General features: G+C 40.6%; 1 protein-coding gene across 4 annotated transcripts in view; it reads right to left on the reverse strand.

Moving 5' to 3' along the window:
* cadm1a (cell adhesion molecule 1a) overlaps positions 1 to 18229 on the reverse strand; it is a 357304-nt gene extending 339075 nt beyond the window's left edge. For 2 of the 4 annotated variants that reach the window (XM_068715641.1, XM_068715639.1), the window contains exon 1: positions 17965 to 18229. In XM_068715641.1, the coding sequence (XP_068571742.1) occupies positions 17965 to 18037 (73 nt within the window). In that variant the 5' untranslated portion in view covers positions 18038 to 18229. The remainder of the gene's footprint in view (positions 1 to 17964) is intronic. The other 2 variants (XM_068715642.1, XM_068715640.1) reach the window with 1 other exon arrangement.
* Positions 18230 to 18960: the final 731 nt, after the last annotated feature.

Consider the following 18960-nt stretch of genomic DNA (forward strand, 5'->3'; position numbering starts at 1 on the left):
CTGATTGTGCTGCCATACATGCAGGAACGTTAATAAAATAGAACTTCAGAGGAAGCCCGGGTTCGGGGAAAATAAGGCACAAGTGAGCCACCAGTGGTCTGGTCTGTCTATGTACATTAACGACAGCCGAGGAAAGCCAGCAGTTATGAAGTATCACTTTTTAGAGTGGTGTAGTATTGAGATTAATCTTTGGAAAACCCTAATATATCAGGACAAAATCCAAAAACGGCATTCTTTTAACCCTTTTTTTCTAGAAAACAGTACAGCCTATGTAGATAAAGATTTAACTACATCATCTAGTTTTCATTTACCTGCCAGGACTTTCAAAACATAAGAGTATTTTTAGTAATACATTGTTATCTAAGTTGTTTAGCGTATCAAAAGCCAGAAAAAAATATCACAAATGCCAATCAAGCCACAAACATTTATTAAGTTTCAAACAAACAGTCAAAACACAAAATGCTATCTTCAATTATGATCATTTAAGTTGAGCTGCTTTATTTTTACAAATCAATTTAATTATTATTTGATCGTCAGAATTGCCATTGATTCATTTTTTCTTTCTGAAGCAGAATGAGCAAGATGATTCTGAAGCAACTTTTTAGTATGAATAATTATTTTCCTTTTATCTCAGCGTGTCAACTAATGTATTAGACTGTAGAGCATTTGGTGACTGATCATCTAGTGTCCAGAGTAATGATCGTATTGAGAGCACAATGACCACAGGTGGTCAGGGCTGCTAATGTGAAAGGCCGAAAAAAAAGATGCGACTGCTGTGAAAATAATCACTCACATATGCAACAGACTTTTATCTCCACACCTAATCTACAGTAACAGTGTTAAAATATCAAAGGACGTCAGGCAAAAAACATGAGAATCAGCATAGCTACTACCTTGTTATATCACAAATATGTTGTATGAAGACAGTATGTATGAAAGATGAAAAACTTGAAAATTGACTTGAAACCAACACTCCTGATTTCCAACATGTCCTAAGCAACAGCAAGGCCGAGCAGCGCCCACACATAATCCAATAGCCAATTCTAAAAATGGCTCATGAAACAATGGGTATCGACAAAATGTCTTTAAAAGTCCAACCTTAACCTTGAAGGTCATTACGCACTGCCTAAATGAACAGTAACAACAAAAACCACCATCTCACATCCTCCAAGTTTTTTTATTTTAGATTTTTTTTTTTCCCCCAGCCAAGCCTCCATTAAACAATGTCCAATTGTTCCAACTGCTCATTAATTTCAGTGGGAAACACATTGTCAGTCTCTAAGCCATGGTAAATTATTCGCTGGCACCAACTCAAAATCATATAGAAAAGTGGCTGTGTCAGCTTTTGCAAAACACTGGTTCTTGTCCCAGCAGCTTCAATCTGTGCGGCACCGCAGGAGTCTCCACTCGACTAACGGGAACAATGAGCGGTATCCAGCTTTAAAAACTAATCAGACGAAACACAAAGTTTTCCATTCTATACTTGACCAACAGAGTCGGCTTCTTTATAGATCCATAATGTCTCGTCAGGGGGACAGGCTTGAATTACAAAGATAATTGCCAAGAGTACATTGAATTCTTCATTCTGTATTTGGAATGAAAGTACTTGTTTGTGGTATCAGCATTCATGGATGTGGTACGCTGCTCATATTCTGTCAGAAATGTGGGGCAGCTATATGTACGGACGTCAGGTGTGGCGTCCTTTAAAAAACAGTCGATAATGGAGTTTCAGAAAAAATCCATTAAGCCATAGTGAATTATAAAGATATTTTTTATTCCACAAAAAGGAGGCGAGTTGCTTAAATGTTAAGATGGTAAAAACGCCTAAACACAAGTAGAAATAGAGCATTTTCGCCTGAATGAAAATTGGCAAAATTTGAAAACTCAGAATAACACCAGAAGACAATTCTGAAACCTGAAATGCCAGGTTTTAATCCTTGATGCGTCTGATACTCTGTGCTTAAGACATATTTCAGTCAGTACCAAAAGAAAAGTACTGGTGTTAAATACCTAATCAAAAAGGTATCTGAAAATCAAAGAGAAGCAAATACAAAAGACGTGCAAGGCCCAAACACAGCTGTCTAAAGAAGTGAAAATTAAATGCTGTACAGTCTATAACAGGCTGTTATTAAAGCTGCAAAAGAACAGTAATTCAAGTAAAGATTGAATAAGTGAGGGTTAAAGTAGGTGAGGGCCTTAAAACCAAGAACTCAATAAACCTGTTATCTGCTGATTAATTGAGGTCATTTTCATATTTAATTTAAACAACTACTCAAAGCCAAAAAATCCTCAACCTGGCTCAGAATTGCTTACTAATGAACCACTGTCCTTATCAATCTCATTAGAGAAATCATTTTGAAATAAAGATTGTCAACGCAACGGAAGAGTGTTTTAAAAAAAAAAAAAAACACTGAACAAAGCAAGACCTCTATATTGTATTATATCCTTAAAAGACCTTTACCCATTAGGGGTGTGACAAATAAACAACTCAAAAATGCAAATAACTCACCTGCTAGTATTATACTGTATGTCTAGGGCTTGGATTGTTAAAGGTCAGGACGGAAAGAGTGAATCTGGTCTGCGCTGCTTTTGTCAAGGTTGAAAGAAGTCATAAAGTTTGCCGTCTTGGGCTCTGTGTTGTTGTTCCATAAATATAGTCGCAACACGTTCCGCATAACTTCATAGCATGAAACTAAAAACTTGTTAGTCTCTGAAATTGTTTTACAATGGGCAAAAAATTCAATTTACAAGAAAGAATCCCATTCAAATTTTCATGAATATTCGTTCACTTAACAAAATTTTCATTGACTTGGTGTCGCATGAATGTCCAGATGGTATCTGCCCGTTTGAAGACTTCAGAAGAGAGCTCACAGTTTTAAATAACAAACGTGACCCCATAAGATGCAAAATGTTCACGTCCTACATGACATTCTCAGGGTTCATCTTAGCGTTACAGAAGATAGTAGGAGATCAAATCAGAAAAATGTAGCAGTGCTGGACTTGCAGTCACAGTTCACTACTTTTGCCATTTTTCCTCTGAAATGACCCACAGATGTCATTTTTCCAAACATTAGTGAGACAAAATAGAAAGCAGACTGACATGGCCATCACACTCAGCCTTTGCTATTTTTGCTCTGAAATGACCCACCCTTGTCATCTTTCAGCACATTAGCGTGACAAAATGGGAAGGAGATTGAAGTGGCACCATCTGTGGGTGACAGAGGACGCGATGAATTGATTTTTACTGTCTGATGTGCTCTTTCACACGATGCCCCTTTTTATTAATATTGTTGACTGACCACGGAATATGTTACCAAATTAAAATCACAAATCACCAATTGATTGATGACCGATTCGACTACTTAATAACCCGGGTAATAGAGTTGTAACTCCAAAATGAGATTTGTTTAACCTTGAGTGGATTGTATTTCTGCCAAAACATTGTTCAGATCTCTGGCGCATTGGACAACAGCAATCACTTAACAATTTCCCTTCCATATTTACAGGTCCTTCTACAGAAGTATACTTAAGTTGATTGTAACACACTGAATTGTTGTGAACCGGTTTTCCAGAGGATCAGTATTGGCGTTACAAAAAAATTTAAAAGCATGGAAGAGGACTTTGTTCGCATTCAGAAGCTGAACACACGCGACATTATTCAAGGGTTTGTATGGTCTTAATTGGGATCAAATTGACCAAAAGTATTTCTTTAGCCCACTTATTTAATAATACATTACCAAATTTAGAATGCATGTGCCACTGCGTTGGACAAACGATTTGTGGACTATGCAAACAAGATGCATCCGTTATGCTCTCGACCACTGGTAAACCCAAGAGAATAAGAAAATATTGGAGAAGGTCAGAAATGAATGGGTACTGACAACATAACAACAAATCGTGGATACTAACAAAACCAAGAGGAAATTTGGTCTCATATCGCTTCCTGTATGAAGCCCATTGTTATGGTCGGTTAAACAGATTGAGAATAAAAAGGCCAAATAAGTGCGGCCTTCATTGTAATAAATAACAGGTTTTGAGACTTTTGCCTCCATAAGACTTCAACTATAAATGTGGAAGAAGAGCACAGTCTTGCCTCACTTAAGGAGCTTGTGATATATGCAAAACAAAAAAAGGACCTCCTACAATATGTGCGGTAGAATGGTTTATATGGCTTTCAAGAAGCACTATTAGAGCTTTCTAAGCATATAATTATTGGCCAATCATTCTGGTGTAGGAGGTAATATAATGTATGTGGAGCAAAGCGCCATCCTCCGCTTGCATTGTTCAACAGGTCAGAGATGACATGGAGGATGGAAAGTGACAGCGACGTGCTAAGTGGCTATGGAGGTGGTGGTGAGCGAGAGCATTGTTCTCAGGTTTCATTTTGACAACCCAAAGGCTTGGATCGTGAACTACTGGAGTCGCTGTATGTAAACTCACAAGGTCCATTCTGTTGGTGGTCAAGTATGTTTACAAAAATGATAAAAAAAAAAAAAACTAAAAAAAAATGGGGAGAGGCAATACAAAAGCTGTATAGTAGATGTGGCTATTTCTCTACATTGTAATCTTCTACTGCTAAATTTGGTCTAATTGGCCTTGTCCCTCACCACTGTGGATGGATGGATGGATATACAAAGTCTGTTAATAACTGCTGGACATTATTGGTTATGCTGTCACTCCTGTTAGCTTCAAAATAACTAAACTTGTAAAGCGCCGCACGTAGGTGGTGAAGCAGACAACATTTACCTCCTCCGACAATAGGTAAACATAATTTCCTCACTGATCAATTATTAATGGAAAACCACCACGCCACCTCAAGTAAACACTTTTCAAAAGGTCAGTGGACCCTGAAATGCACAGATTCGGAACGCAACATTTTCCTCAGCTTTACTGATTACTGCCGTTTTGCAGGCATTGTACCATCACGACCGGTAACTCAAAGAAGAAATGTTAAGATAAGCCACGATTCTGTTCGGCAATCAGCAATGTAGAGGGAATTAGATGATCCTGGCATGTCAGGTCAACTCTGCAATGCCAGACAACCAATCAATACGCAGACAGTCTGCTAGACTCGCGGCTTCTCATCCTCAAAAAATATTCTTATGCGGATTAACTGCTCCTTCACCCATTTTCATTTTTAGTCGAGAAGGTATTAATCTGACAGCCAAGTGAAGCCCAACAAATACTACACACTTCAAAGCAGCGGGAACTGCTTTGGAAAAAAAAAAAAAAAAAAACGGCCGGGTTCAAACATTTCCTTTCATTCCTATTTTCAGTCTGAGACATATACCCTTCCCATGGTGTTTTAAACAACTTTCAGTAAACCCTAATATAAATAGTAGCTTATTGATGTTCCAACTGAACATTTCAGCTCATTTAAAGTTGGATCCACTGCTTAAGTCGAGTATGTTAGGGCTGAGGGAGCAGGTAAAGCCTTGTGTAAATTCTCAAGACCCACAACACATAAATACACCAATGTTGTCTTTTTACTAAGTAGATCCCATCAATCTGTCATGTTCACTTTATTGTTATTTAAAGATTCAGTTCCAATTGCAACTGCAGGCACTTTGTCAAAGTCTGGCTCATTTATTTCAAGTTCAGTTAGCGATGTCCTACATTTTACCGAGTCTTTCACCTCCTACACAGAGCAAAGTGTCTTTTGGCTGCACTGCATTCAGTCTGCTGTTAAAGTATAATTAGAAGACAAAAGTACAAACATTACTTATTAAGTGCTTGGCTATGGAAAACTCATGGAGGAACCACAATGCCCACACACAGCGGCGCTCTCGAAGAACTTGTAATGGATGGAAGGACGTACAACAGTTTCAGCATAACAGCTTGTCCTGAGGTCAAACAGCAAAGAGACATGACCCGGCAGAGAGGCCTGGGTTCCAAGTGTTGTCCGTCCATTAATGTTGTGTGGGAGCATGGCGTGCAGGCACTCTGCTTTTGCTCCCTTTGGTGGACAAATTGGTGTCTGTACCTCCCGCAGGATGTGATTTCTCCCTGAGTGCTCGCTCAACGTGAGTGCTTGGGGCTGGGTCTAGAGAAGAACTTGCTTCTTTTGGATTGTTACGAAAGTAAAAGCAAAACCAGATACAAGACAACTGAAATATGTTCTGCTATCCAACTCCATTGTAGCTATTAAAAGCCCTAAAAATCGATCAATGTTTTTTTTCGTGGGCACTTACCTGTGTGTGTATGGGGGGGGGGGGGGAGAAAACTATACTATATTCTTATTTTTGTTGCCATTTGTAGTGATTTATCAGAAATATTCATAATTTTTCAATGTTACTGCCTTAGAGCGCAAGAGGATATATGCACTGAACTGGATTCAAAGTCTTTCAGATCAGAGGCTGATGGAGAACAGGGGGGTGGGTTTGTCCTATTTGCTGAACTCTTGTTGTTTCCAGGGCCGGATTAATTGTGTTACTGGAAATAAACAAAGCAAATGTACACGTATTTCTAGTAAGAGACAGATACCCAAAATAAAAATACACCCTCTTTACATTTCAATCTTTGGGGAGTGGTTATATAATAGTCTTATAATACTGTGGTCTTTGAAGCGAAACTTATCTTGGCATTTTGATAAACAAGTTACTTCTTTTGTAAAATGTCTGTGTAGTACACAAGTTATCCGCTCTAGAGGACACTGTCAAGTCAAAATGTTCAGTCTAAGTCATAACAAACACATAGCTACTCATTCACAGTCAAATCTCCCCATACAGACACTCGATTTTAGAAGGCCAAACTGCAGAGAGCCTTGGCTTGCGGCGCAAAGCACCGCAAGCATAGCATTCCATCAAAGGTGCTTTGTGAGTCAGGAAAACCCTGAGTTCACATTGAACATCCTCTTTATAGTCTTCATCAATAAGATGTTTGCTGCCAATTCTAACTGCACTAAATGCTGAACAGACTCACTGGGCAAAAGAATCCCGTTTCTGATGCCAACATGCCATTTCTGCTTTAACTCCGTTTTTCATATTGGTAGGCAACAGAACCTGACAACTTGATCAGGAGCTAGTCGGCTCCCGAGGAATAATAAACCAAAAAAAAGGCAACAGAGCTACTATACCGATAAATCAAAAAAGGTGTTTTAAATTGCTGCTGTTATTTTTGGCTTTGGACAGGAACCTTTTTATTACCTGCTGTGACACCCACGGGATGCTAGCACTATGTAGAACTTCACAGGCTGCTACTGCTTTGACAAGTAACGTGAACGTATCATTTATATACTGTACGTCACGATATCACTTCCATTGGCAAAAAGAACACCCTGTAATTCACAGCACTCCGCTGCACAGCAAGTGAACAATCTAACAATCTTTTTTAGACTGAAAACAGCACCGTCAACCGCGAGGTAAACGGTATCATTATCCCCATTACAATCACCATGTATTCTACACGCAATGTGCGTTTACACTAGTTTCATTGGACAACATCGTCAATTGACATATAATATGAGATTGCAGCTTAAGCTGAACCAGGTTTAACCAAAGGGCTGGGTGTTAAAGAGTTAACTATGTCATGAAAACAATAGGCGTGTACAAGTGATTTATGAGAACTTGCGGCATTCACCAATTTTCTTGCATTTATATTCGTCTTTTAGGTACGAATACAGTTTACAAGTCGTGTACAATTACTCTGCTGTAATCCAAGCCTACGTTTTTCACAAATGGATCGTATATTTCATTACAGTTAGAAAAAAATTGAATTTGAAAACCCTATATAGATTACACTTTGACATTTTGTTGACATTATCCTTTTGGACCCTGCAATTCAAATTATAGGCTAATATAAGTTTAATTCACTTATCCTAACATGAAATCACCATTCATTTTTAAATTGGCTACTGATGCTGTTGTATAACACTACAATATCACTGTGATCAGCTCAAACCGCAAAACTTAAATTATTTGTATTATCTTATCTGTCTTTAAAAATGACAATTAATGAGGGGCATTGATTTAATAGTCATTTAGTACATCTGGCCAATGCATTAGTAAATTTACGTTTTTAAATAGTGTTGTCTATTAAAGCCTTTCATATTGTAATTTTAATATGCAATGCATTTAGTTAAAAAAAAAAAAAAAGGTGCGTTTGCTCAGTCGGGCATTCATCATTTGAGCGCATGCATGGTCTGAGGCAAAATTATTCAGAGTACGAACAAATTCAGGCAAGTAAATATCAATGAATCCCAAATTCATGCTTAAAACGTTCATATGCACCGTTTGTGAATGGAGCCCAATATCCTCTCCTTGCAACAGCTCAGTGTTCATCCCTGGTGAAGAAGCATACCGTGTTATTCGGCCTGAATAATGACAAGTGAAACACGGAGTAACTCGGGAAGGTTTTTTGTGTTATTACCAGTTATTTTTCAGCGCAAACGAGAAACAGATTGGGACACTAAATGGAATTAAGTGGTGCTTCGCAGCCTTACAATATACAATTTCCGTACAAGGGAGGGTCCCATTGTTTTTTTTTTTAGGAGGTAAGATTTCCCTTCGCATTATCCAACTAGGACACAAAGGAAATGAGATGGTACGTTATTGTGCAGCAGTTGTCTGGCATTAGTGCAGAAAATATCAGTCAAGACAGAGTTACAATAGATGAGACAAAGGACAGGAACTGAGCACGGTGGGGAGAAGGGATCCAGTTCCATGCGAGACAGTGAATCAGCCTGAAGGGTCTCATCAGGAGCAAATTCCCTGAAATGTAATACAAGCTGAAGTGTTATGTAAAATGAAAGATGGGAGAACCCAGATCACTCAAGCCTACTGTGCCACGATGGCTGATGCATACCTGTATTGTATTCAGAAGGGCATTCATTTCCCCTCAGACGATTACAGCGGAACACCAGCTGTATTGTTTATTTGGTTGAAAGCACAAATGATATGCATTGATTCCTTATTCAGTCATTGTTGAACTTGGCATTGTATCTATGAATGCCGGCAAAATGGGCCCAATTACAGCGAGCGATGCCTCCCTGTGACTCCGCAGCAGAGCAAGATGATGAAGGCCTCAAACTGGGAGGAAAAGAGCAATCAAAGGCCACTTGTTGTCTTTTGCAAATTCAAAAGACGGAATGGAAAACATTTCTCGCTGTGACTGACAATGGCTCACTCGGGACAGCAGATTAGATTAGTCAACCGCAAGCACGGATTATAGGGCTTCCACATTTTGTTTTTTTTACTGTTAGAACGACTCCTGTGTCCTTGGCATGACCGCGATTTGTCAATTATGTGTGTGTGTATGTATATATAAATATGCCATTGTGTGGTAAGACTCACTTTGGCCTCTGATAACTTGTGAAAAGGTATAAAAAAAAGGTATGAAAGCCAAATGTATAGTATTACTCGGACACATTAGCTATTGTTGTTTGCCGTTAAGCCACCATCAATGCAACTAAACGAAACGTTAATGTCAAACATCTTAACGTAGAGTTTTACTGACGGCACCTTTACAGTAAAGTGGACATTATTCTGTGCGAATACATTCCTGAATTGATGTACTTATGGAGTAAATGCAGCAAAAAATGTGCTTTATACTGAATATATATCAAAGTAACAGGTAAACCTGGGGGAGTTGTTGGAAGATGAGTGAAGGCCAGGCTCTAATATAACCTTGGTGAAATTAAAGACCTGGTTCTCTCTGCCGATGCTGTAAATAAAGGCCAGTATAGAGAATTTACGGCATGGAGATTGTTAACAACAAATACACAACAATTTAATCAAGCATGCATTCAGCCAGCGGCACTATGAATGCGGGAAGAATCCACAGGGGTTAGGAAATCAATGCATTTAAATGTGTCATTTTATACAAGGACTGTATTCATTTGAAGCGTTCTTTTATCATCTCAAGCATTTCAGTCATTCTCAATCGCGTCGGCTCATTTTTTTTTTTTTTTTTTTAAACGGTCCTTACATTCCCTAAACTGTCAGCGCAATTGTCAGAAACCGCTTCATGGGATATCACAAGTCTATTGCAACAGAGTCTGCAACAACTCACCCAAAACATTTCATTCATGCGTCAAAACAGAGTTATTGTGTCAGTAAAGTTGCCGGTGCCACCAAAATGGAAAGTTATTTTGTCATTGTGTGAGCCGTACTGGTCAAAATGTTTAGATGGGGTTTTTTTTCCCAGCGTGGAAGTTAACCCTTAGAAATGTTTCTTATGGACAAGTTTGTGTTTTTGACACAGACTGCTCACTGTAACCACACAAGAATGTTCTGTTTCGTACCGATCTGAGCAGTGTGTTACATGTACTGTAAACAGAACATTCACCTTTGATAAGAAAAAAAAACCCAGCATGTAACACCATGTCAGGCCTCAGGAAGACCTTACAGATCGAAACGTTGCCTGAAACAGAGGAATCATCCATCTATTTGGAGCCCAACAGTGTGCCCTGCAGTTTAGGGTTTTTTTGTCTTGCACCTGAGTAGCTTTGCCTGGATGTGCTCACACCTGGTCCATGTTGTGGGGAAAAGAGAAAATAATTGGGCCACAGCAAATGACCATATATATATATATATATATATATATATATATATATTTTTTTTTTTTTTTTTTTTTTTTTTTTGCTTCCGTCGTCACATCTTTACTCTTTTCTTTCTCTTTTGGCTTGTGATCAGATGTGTGTGTGTGTGTGTGTGTGTGTGTGTGTGTGTGTGTGTGTGTAGTGCTCCAGTTGTCAGTGTTTGGTCAGGATTGCTTCCGTGTGTCAGAGGTGTGGGGCAGATCCACCTGCCGGAGGCTGCGCTCTGATGTTACCAGGGCTTCTCCTTGGGCTTCACAATGAAAAAGGGCAGTTGTTGGGTTTTTTTTCTCCCCCCATTGTTTCTCTATGAGAGAGAGAATGAAAAAAAAATAAAAAAAATCAAGTAGAGTGAAAACACTCTACTTGAGGGTCCTAAAGGCAGCACAAGAGGAAGGATTGGTGGTTACCAAAAAAACAAAACAAAGAATCATCCTCCGGTAGTCATTCAAATCCATTCCAAAGCGTACGACAATCTGGCCTGAAGTTGACAACATAAAAGCTCGAGACCAAAAGTGCAGACGGACCAACCCGACCAAGAAATTATGTTAAATTCCAACCCTAAGACGAAATACATAATGGAATCATTCTGTCAGATTGAAAGCCAAAAAGGGAAAAGACCTTGGAAGCGTCAAGCGTAGAAGATCCATTTAACCTGACTCTATACAATAAGTGGACAGACAGTGAGGTGTCAGCTGGCTGGAACGTCTCTGTCTGGACTTTCCCCCCCGTTTGGCCCAATCATGGCGTTTTTTAATACGCATGACGCAGCGCAGCCAATCGCCGCGAGCCTCTCACGGCGACAGTTGAGCCGCGGCGGCGCTGTAACGCACAGAGACGGGAGGGAAGAGCGGTGAGTGACGACTAAGACACGGTTTGTTCGAAAAAAAGAAAAAGTCGATGCTGCTCAAAGACGACAGCCGCACTGACTGTTTAGTAAAAAGGTTTGAAATATTGCAGTTCGTGTGTGTGTGTGTGTGTGTGTGGGGGGGGGGGGGGGGGGGGGAGTCCTAACATCCTATAGCACAATTGAAAAAAAAGACATTGGACTCACTTGTTTGAACTGATCTGGAATTGTATCCTGGTCACCAACATATCTTTATCTGCAGCTACAGTGGCTGATGTTAAAACATGCACAGACCGACACATGCCGATGGGGTTTCCACATCCGATAACTGTCCAGATTACGTTACCGCATTGCCTATTTGTCGCCTCAAATGTTTTCAGAAACATATCCAATGTGTACCGTTTAGCCATAAAATGGAGAAAGGCTTGTCACCCGTCACGGGGTAAACCAAAGCTCCGCCCATCGGCTTGAAGCAAAACCCCAACCGTTCGGGGTTTGCGCCACACGTCCTTCTGTTTGCTGGACGTCCACCGTAAGTCTCCGGTAATGGGTCACGCTCCAAAAAGCGGCGGATGTCTTTCAAACTCCAGGCCTCCGGTTTGTAGCGCAGGCTTTTTATTAGAAATCTGCACTGCCAGAGCTGAGAAAAACCCTGAAGACAGACTTCTCTTCCAGAGCCACAAAGACATTGTGCAACTGTTCGCACAGTCTGTCGATGTAGCTCAAAACCATATTGATAAAAAAAAAAAAAAAAAAAAAAGATCTTGATTGGTTAAATGACTGAAGTGCCCCTCAAAATGATAATTAACTGAGTGGTTTTTTTTCTGTGTACACTAAAGCTGGAAGTGAAAAAAAGTGTACGCGACGTGTTTACTTGAATCCCTGAACGAACGCATGCTGGCCCTCCTCAGAATCTCAGTCTCACTTCTTAAACTCGGCTGCATTTATTTGTTAGTACGCACTTGCTTAGAGGCCTCAGCTGGACTCCTACAAGTGGAAAATATTTGCATTCACCTCACTAGCCTTTTGTACATCAACATTATGTAAATACGATCATAAATATTCAACCGTCAGTTCAATTTTGACTCATTTCACTTGTTTTCACAGCCAGATTGTCAAATTGTACAGCGCAGTCAAAATTCGATACCTCGGCCTATAGGCTGCATTCAGAACGGCAGATTGCTACCCCCCCCCCCTCAAGAGATTTGGAATCGGAGGGTGCTTACTTGACACCCCATCAGTCGGCGGCTCACTAACAAGTAGGCCATAAACCTTTTTTCCTCTGTTTGATTACACTAAGTGCACAGAGGCCAGATGCGACCCAGCCCAGTCATCTGTCGGCTTGCCAGCAGAGTCACTGTAGACTGGCTGGGGCGGGAAGAGGAGGGGGAGGGGGAGGAGGAGGAGGAGGGGTCACTTGGGGTCCCCTCCCTTCAGGAATAAAGCCATTGTTCTTCATTACAGCTGGAGAGGCTGCTGGGGGGGGCACAGAGGGAGAACAAGTCCATTTCCACACCTGTTTTCCATCACCGGGGCTCCTACCAGCTTGACTCCGAGCCAAAACCACGCTGCTGTTCAACCCAGTCTGAGACGGGCTTCCTTTGTGACCCAAGCTGCACGGAGTCAGCGCCGGTTGGCAGCGATAACAAATGTGGCAATTTGAATGTAAAATAAATAAATAAATGAACTACTACTGTTTTTCAGATCATTACGAATGATGAAATGAAACTCTGCAGCCATATTGGCAACAATACTTTACATGGTATTAAACAAATGTGTTTGAAATGAGACAGATATTTGTAATGATATGGGTTTCGGGACAACAAACGTCACCTGCTGTGAGAGATTTTGCAGCGTGGTGATTATTGAGGTTTGGGTACCGAGACGATACATTTCTCAATGCCTGGCATCGACAAGAGTAGGAATGCTGCGTGTGCAGCAGAGATCTCAACTTCTGCTTGTGAGGGAGCGTCATTCTTGATTCATGAGACTAACTAGCTCAATACAATAAGTGATAAACAAAATGAATGTTTGTGAAATGAAAACGAGTTAAATATCAAGATTCAGCTTCTCATTTTGGAACTTTAAGACTCCATGAAATGGGGACTTCCTTGAATACTGTAATTTGTGTAAAAAAAAAAAAAAAAACTAAAAAGAAAACTGACAGTATGGCAGACTGAACACACAGCGGCCATCATTCATTTTCTGAGCACAGCGATGAATCTGAGGAACAGACAACAACAACAACAGGCTCGAGGGTGACAAGGGATAAGCACGCCACATGAGATCAAATCTTAAATGAGCTTTCACGTGGAAGGGGTGGTGGTAAACAATCAGGTCTGAGATCCGTCGTGTGTGTGCACGTCAAAGACATTGTGAGATTATTATTATTTTTTTTTTTATAAAAAAAAAAAAAAGAAGACTTTTCTCTGATTGAGTGGTCGACATGATATCCGCCATATTAATACAGTTTGGAATCATCCCAACGAAACACTGTATTGAGCAGTTTGGTGCATTTAAATTCCTTAAATAAAGATTTAATTATCTTTAGTTTGATAACCATTAATGAGTCAAACAAACTGTATAGGAGGCACGTAAAAATTGACCCAGCTCAATGTGGATTTCTGACCCACTTGCCCCGTCATTAATGTCGAACGGTGAAGGAGACAGTAAAGATGGCGGTTCATGCACCCTTCAGCTAGCATGTACACATACAAGCAATCATCAGTAATGTAGCAGTAAATAAAAGAGTAAACGGTGAACTCAAGCCATTAACCACCAGCATACAGAGAATAAATAAGGCTTTCAGTTTTGCATTATGCTAAAATGAGACGCTGTCTCTCGATCAACAGAGGTGTGACAACGACGCCAGAAGCAAATAGGTGGATTCACTCAACACATGGAGCGCCTAAAGAGCAATGGGTTCCAAAAAGGGATCTACTTTTTCTCCTGTCCACCGTCTGAAGAGAGCATGATTATTTGCGCAACATGAAAAACAAGCAGCCTAACGTTGCCGAATGCCATCAATGGGGAACATGTAGGTATTCTCTGGCAAACATCAGATCTACACAGTGGACGCTCTCATCCACTGCAACGTCATGAAGCATGAGATAAGAATCAAAAGCAGCGAGCAAGATCGAAAAGAACGTATGTTTAAGTCACCCAAACCTACATTTATTAACTTTGTCACGGTCATGTCAACATACTCTCTCCCTCGCTCTCGACACACTAGCGGACCTTGCTCTCACCTGCGCCGTCTCACCATTACATAACTTCACACAAAAAAAAATTAAAACAGATATGCTTCTCACTAAAAACCGAAGGATTGCCCAACCAAGTGTTCAAGTCTCAGCAAGCTCTCCAGCAACGCCTCTTAAAGTACCAAGCCCCTGGTGTTCTCAGCGTATAATCTGCATTACAACTGGACTTACTTCATGCTCATGTACAGAACCAAAGATAAATATTCCTAAATGACGTAATAATGCATGGTACATATATTTCAGTCAGTAGTGTGATGCTTCTTCTCTCTTTTTCTAACAAATACATGTTTTCTAGGTCATTACCTTAAACTTTAAAAAGCGCCTTCACCGTTTAAGAACACAGATTCATAAGCAAAACGTGATGAAAACATACAAATCTATAAATCAAGAGTTCATTAAAAAAACAGTGAAATTAAGAAGATACCGTTCACAACCAATCGGAACTCTAATCATTTGTTGAAGCCAAATTAATGACTGCAATCACACTATTATATGATTGTGTGCAGGCTTAATTAAGACACACTGTGCGTGTATCTATATATATATACACACACACACACACACACACACACACACACACACACACACATATATATACAGTGTGCTTTTACTGGTACTTTGGTGACAATGTGTTTTAAGGCTGTCTCTAATTAACTCTGTGAAATTTGATTTTAGTTATCTTTCTTATTTTGAAAATGAAGAAGCGTTCACCTCAGCGCCCAGTTGGAGCCCCTCATCTTTGACGAAAGAATGACATCACCAAATTCAATTACAACATATTTGAATAGAACAGGGTTGTGTGAGCTTTACTCGTGGTAAAATGGGACTTCCCGTTTGAGTCAGTTAATAAAAAATAAAATTTGTATATATTCTGCACCTTTGGACCAATGACAGACAAATCCTATAAAATGTTTCGCTTATTTCCAAAAAGGATGAACGTTGTCTCCGAGGGCACTCTCTGTATCCACTCCCTCATCTGAAACAAAAGCCTCGGCAGTGGAACGCAGTGAGCTGTGAATGCTTCCTCATAAATCCATTTCATTCGGAGCACTTGTGTGATTTGGTGAGACCGCGTGCCAGAATGGAACTTATATAGTTGGGGTGAAATTAACTAATGCAGCCTTCTCTTCAATTCTTACCCTCCAAAAAGCACCAACCTCCCATTTATTATTATTATTATTATTATTATTATTATTATTATTATTATTATTATTATTATTATTGAGTGAGGAAAAAATGCTGAATCCAATGCTTAGCACAATGAGCCTACAGCATGTGTTGGAGGTAAATAATTGATATGCTTTGTGAAAGCCTGAGCTTTGTTTGAAATCAGTGGAGTCCTTTAACATGAAGGTACAGTAGTGCACACTGACCAGAGATCAGCAGAACCCTGTTCAGCTCGTGCCTTATGGGTCTGTCAAACTGTCTCCTCCAAATGAAAAAAAAACCCAAACATTTAGCAGCATGCACCCATTTTCATGGATGTAACGTATTGGATTAAGCCTGTTGGATAATCCACAATGTGACAAAACGGCGACATCTGCCTCGCCGTCACTCTCCGCATCAGAGGCTCGAACTCAGCAGAAAAAAAAAAGAAAAAAAAAGGTTTATGGGCTATTCTCACGAAGAGCAGCGTCTGCGCGGAGTAACTTTAATGTTTGAAACCATTCATGACAGAAGTGACTTGACGTCATGTAAACAGGAACCACGCAATATCCCCCCACAAAGCCGCAGTGTCACAACATAGATGTATAAATCGTGTAACCTCTTTGAACGGGTTTCTAGTTTGGAACAGCATGCGCGTGCGGTAGAGGAGGAGGGGGGGGGGGTGCGTTGCCCCGACTACTAGTATTTCACTACATCTTCATATCAATGCGCAAAGATAAACATATTACCCCCTCCCTCCCCAAAACCGACTGTGCGTCTCTATTATGAGAACACGGACTTCATACTGACATTGTAGCCAAACACTACACTTCATTGCATCAGTCCGGGGTAAATAAAACGTGTGTGTGTGTGTGTGTGTGTGTGTGTGTGTGTGTGTGTGTGTGTGTGTGTGTGTGTGTGTGTGTGTTCCGCAGCCCGCCAACTCGCAGATATCACTCACAACGTCACCAATCGTTTAAAAGCTATACAATTCACCTCGCAGTTTTGTTTGTTTGTTTTTTTACCCTCACGAGCTTTATCTGTAACTCCCTTTTTAAAAGCATCCGATTCACATTACTACACCCGCACGAACCTTTGATGTTTCCGTGCATGATGCTACTGCGTACACACAGTCGCGATTTCACACACAAAACAACAGCCAGGAACCCGATTGGGAACTCGGGTAAATAAATCTCCTCTCGTTTACCAGCACGAGTGCATGCATGTAAGGAGGTCACTGAAGCCATTGTTTGGACCACTCCGAGGTGTTTTCCACTTCGGCGTGCATATAAACCACTGAGCAATTATTGTTTTATTGGAATTACAACTTTTATAACAGCTTCGCCCGCGGTTCAGCTGGTACGACGGTACCCCCCGGATTCCAGCGGGATAGCCGATAGTGAACGATTAGAAAAAAAACTGAGATTAATTGCTAAATAACTGCAGAGTCGGGAGCCACCGCATCGCCGATTTCGTCAAAACGTCACAGTGTTACAAATAGGTCTCGAGTTTGCGTTCTTATTTGTGTGAATCTCTCACTCAGTGGCGTCCCATTAAATGACCAGAGTTCTGAATGGAGTTTGCTTTAGCGTTTCCTCAAACCGCACGTTGGCATGGGGCTGCTGCATATTCCACTTCAACGCACCGCTGTTTTCTCTGTGATTTACAGCAGCCCGGGCTCCGTTCGGAACAATATGGCACAAAAGTAACCAAGCGAGCGGACAGACCAAACAAACAGCCATTAGAGCACGCCAAAATGTATCTCTGTATGCCTCCTCAGCGACAAAAGAACACGCTATTTTGAGGTTGTTGGGGGTTTTTTTCGCAACAGAACTGAGCTGGAGTTGCCAGCTGTGTAGCGGCAAAGCGATTTATAATGGTGAGCGGACCAAAGTGATGTATTCCTAAACAGCGTATCTGTAACGCCTGTTTGTACACGCGGACGCATACATCTGCTCATTCTCGTCTGTATTTCAACTTTACGCACAGTTAGCTTTTTTTTCTTTACTTGCTCAAAGACAGCGTGCATCCAAATGCACTGACTGCCACGTAAAAAACAATTGCTGATAATAAAAAAAAAAATGTAAAAAAAAAATGACACTCATCCATCCGCATCCACGCAAATCTCAGAGGAAAGTGTGTATTCCGTTTAGACAATGAATGGGGAAAAGTCCTACCTTTAAGAAGAGCCGCTTGAAACATGAATAAAAAGAGAATAGTCGCGAGAGAACCGCTGCCAGTGATCGCCATGTTGGACACCTGCTTCAGTATGGCAGAGAGAGGCAGCTTCACCTATAGCTACAACGAGAGTCAGTTAATGAGATGCGAGCAAGGGAGGGTACTGTTTACCATATTCATTTAATTCGCAGTTTTGATAGAGCGTGTTGCGTTTAAAGAATGTGTCTTATATGCCACTAACTCTTTGAAATTTACTCAGAATGGAGAAAGAAAAAAAACAACTCTAGCGACGTTCTCAACGCTTTTTAACGCTGTGGAGGTCTGCAGAAGTGGTGAGTAGGGAGGCGTGTGCGTGCGTGTGTGCGTGTGTGTGTGTGTGTGTGTGTGTCATTGGATGGGTCCCATGATGGTTTCATGATCCTGTTGCTCCTGAACTTAACAGGTTTTTCGATATTTTCTTTTTATTTTCTTTTTTGTATGCGTGTTTTTTGGACATTTCAGAAACTGATTGATTCAGTGGGCAACACTTCAGACTAGCAGGGCCACAACTCACCCACACACACACACACACACACACACACACACACACACACACACACCACCTTCCGGGGGTGGGAGGGGGTTCTTTACCTGCACTACAGGTGAGAACCAAAAAGAGTGAGACCAGAGTGTCCTTCAGGGACCCGGGGAGCTGGCCAACCTGTTGGGAGCCGGTCTCGTTCGCTCTCTGAAATACAATCAATATTAGTGCTACTTATTGCTTTGAAAACAATGCATTAAAATGACTATGCCAGCCATCTCCTTTTGTTTATTGTGTGTATCCCAAAACATTCTCGTTTCTAAAACAGAAGGCGGAAAATAGCTCCAAGAAGTTATAGGTTCTTAAAAGTTAAGGGAACGGGTCATTAATTCCCCATAGTGGGGGAAAAAAAGAAAAATGCCTGAAGTATGTTGTTTTTATTTCTTGCAGAAAAATGCATTACGAAACATAATGG

The sequence above is a fragment of the Cebidichthys violaceus genome, unplaced genomic scaffold (assembly GCF_023349555.1).
Source record: "Cebidichthys violaceus isolate CVI_PGR_0920_01 unplaced genomic scaffold, fCebVio1.0.p SCAF_20, whole genome shotgun sequence".
Lineage (NCBI taxonomy): Eukaryota > Metazoa > Chordata > Actinopteri > Perciformes > Stichaeidae > Cebidichthys > Cebidichthys violaceus.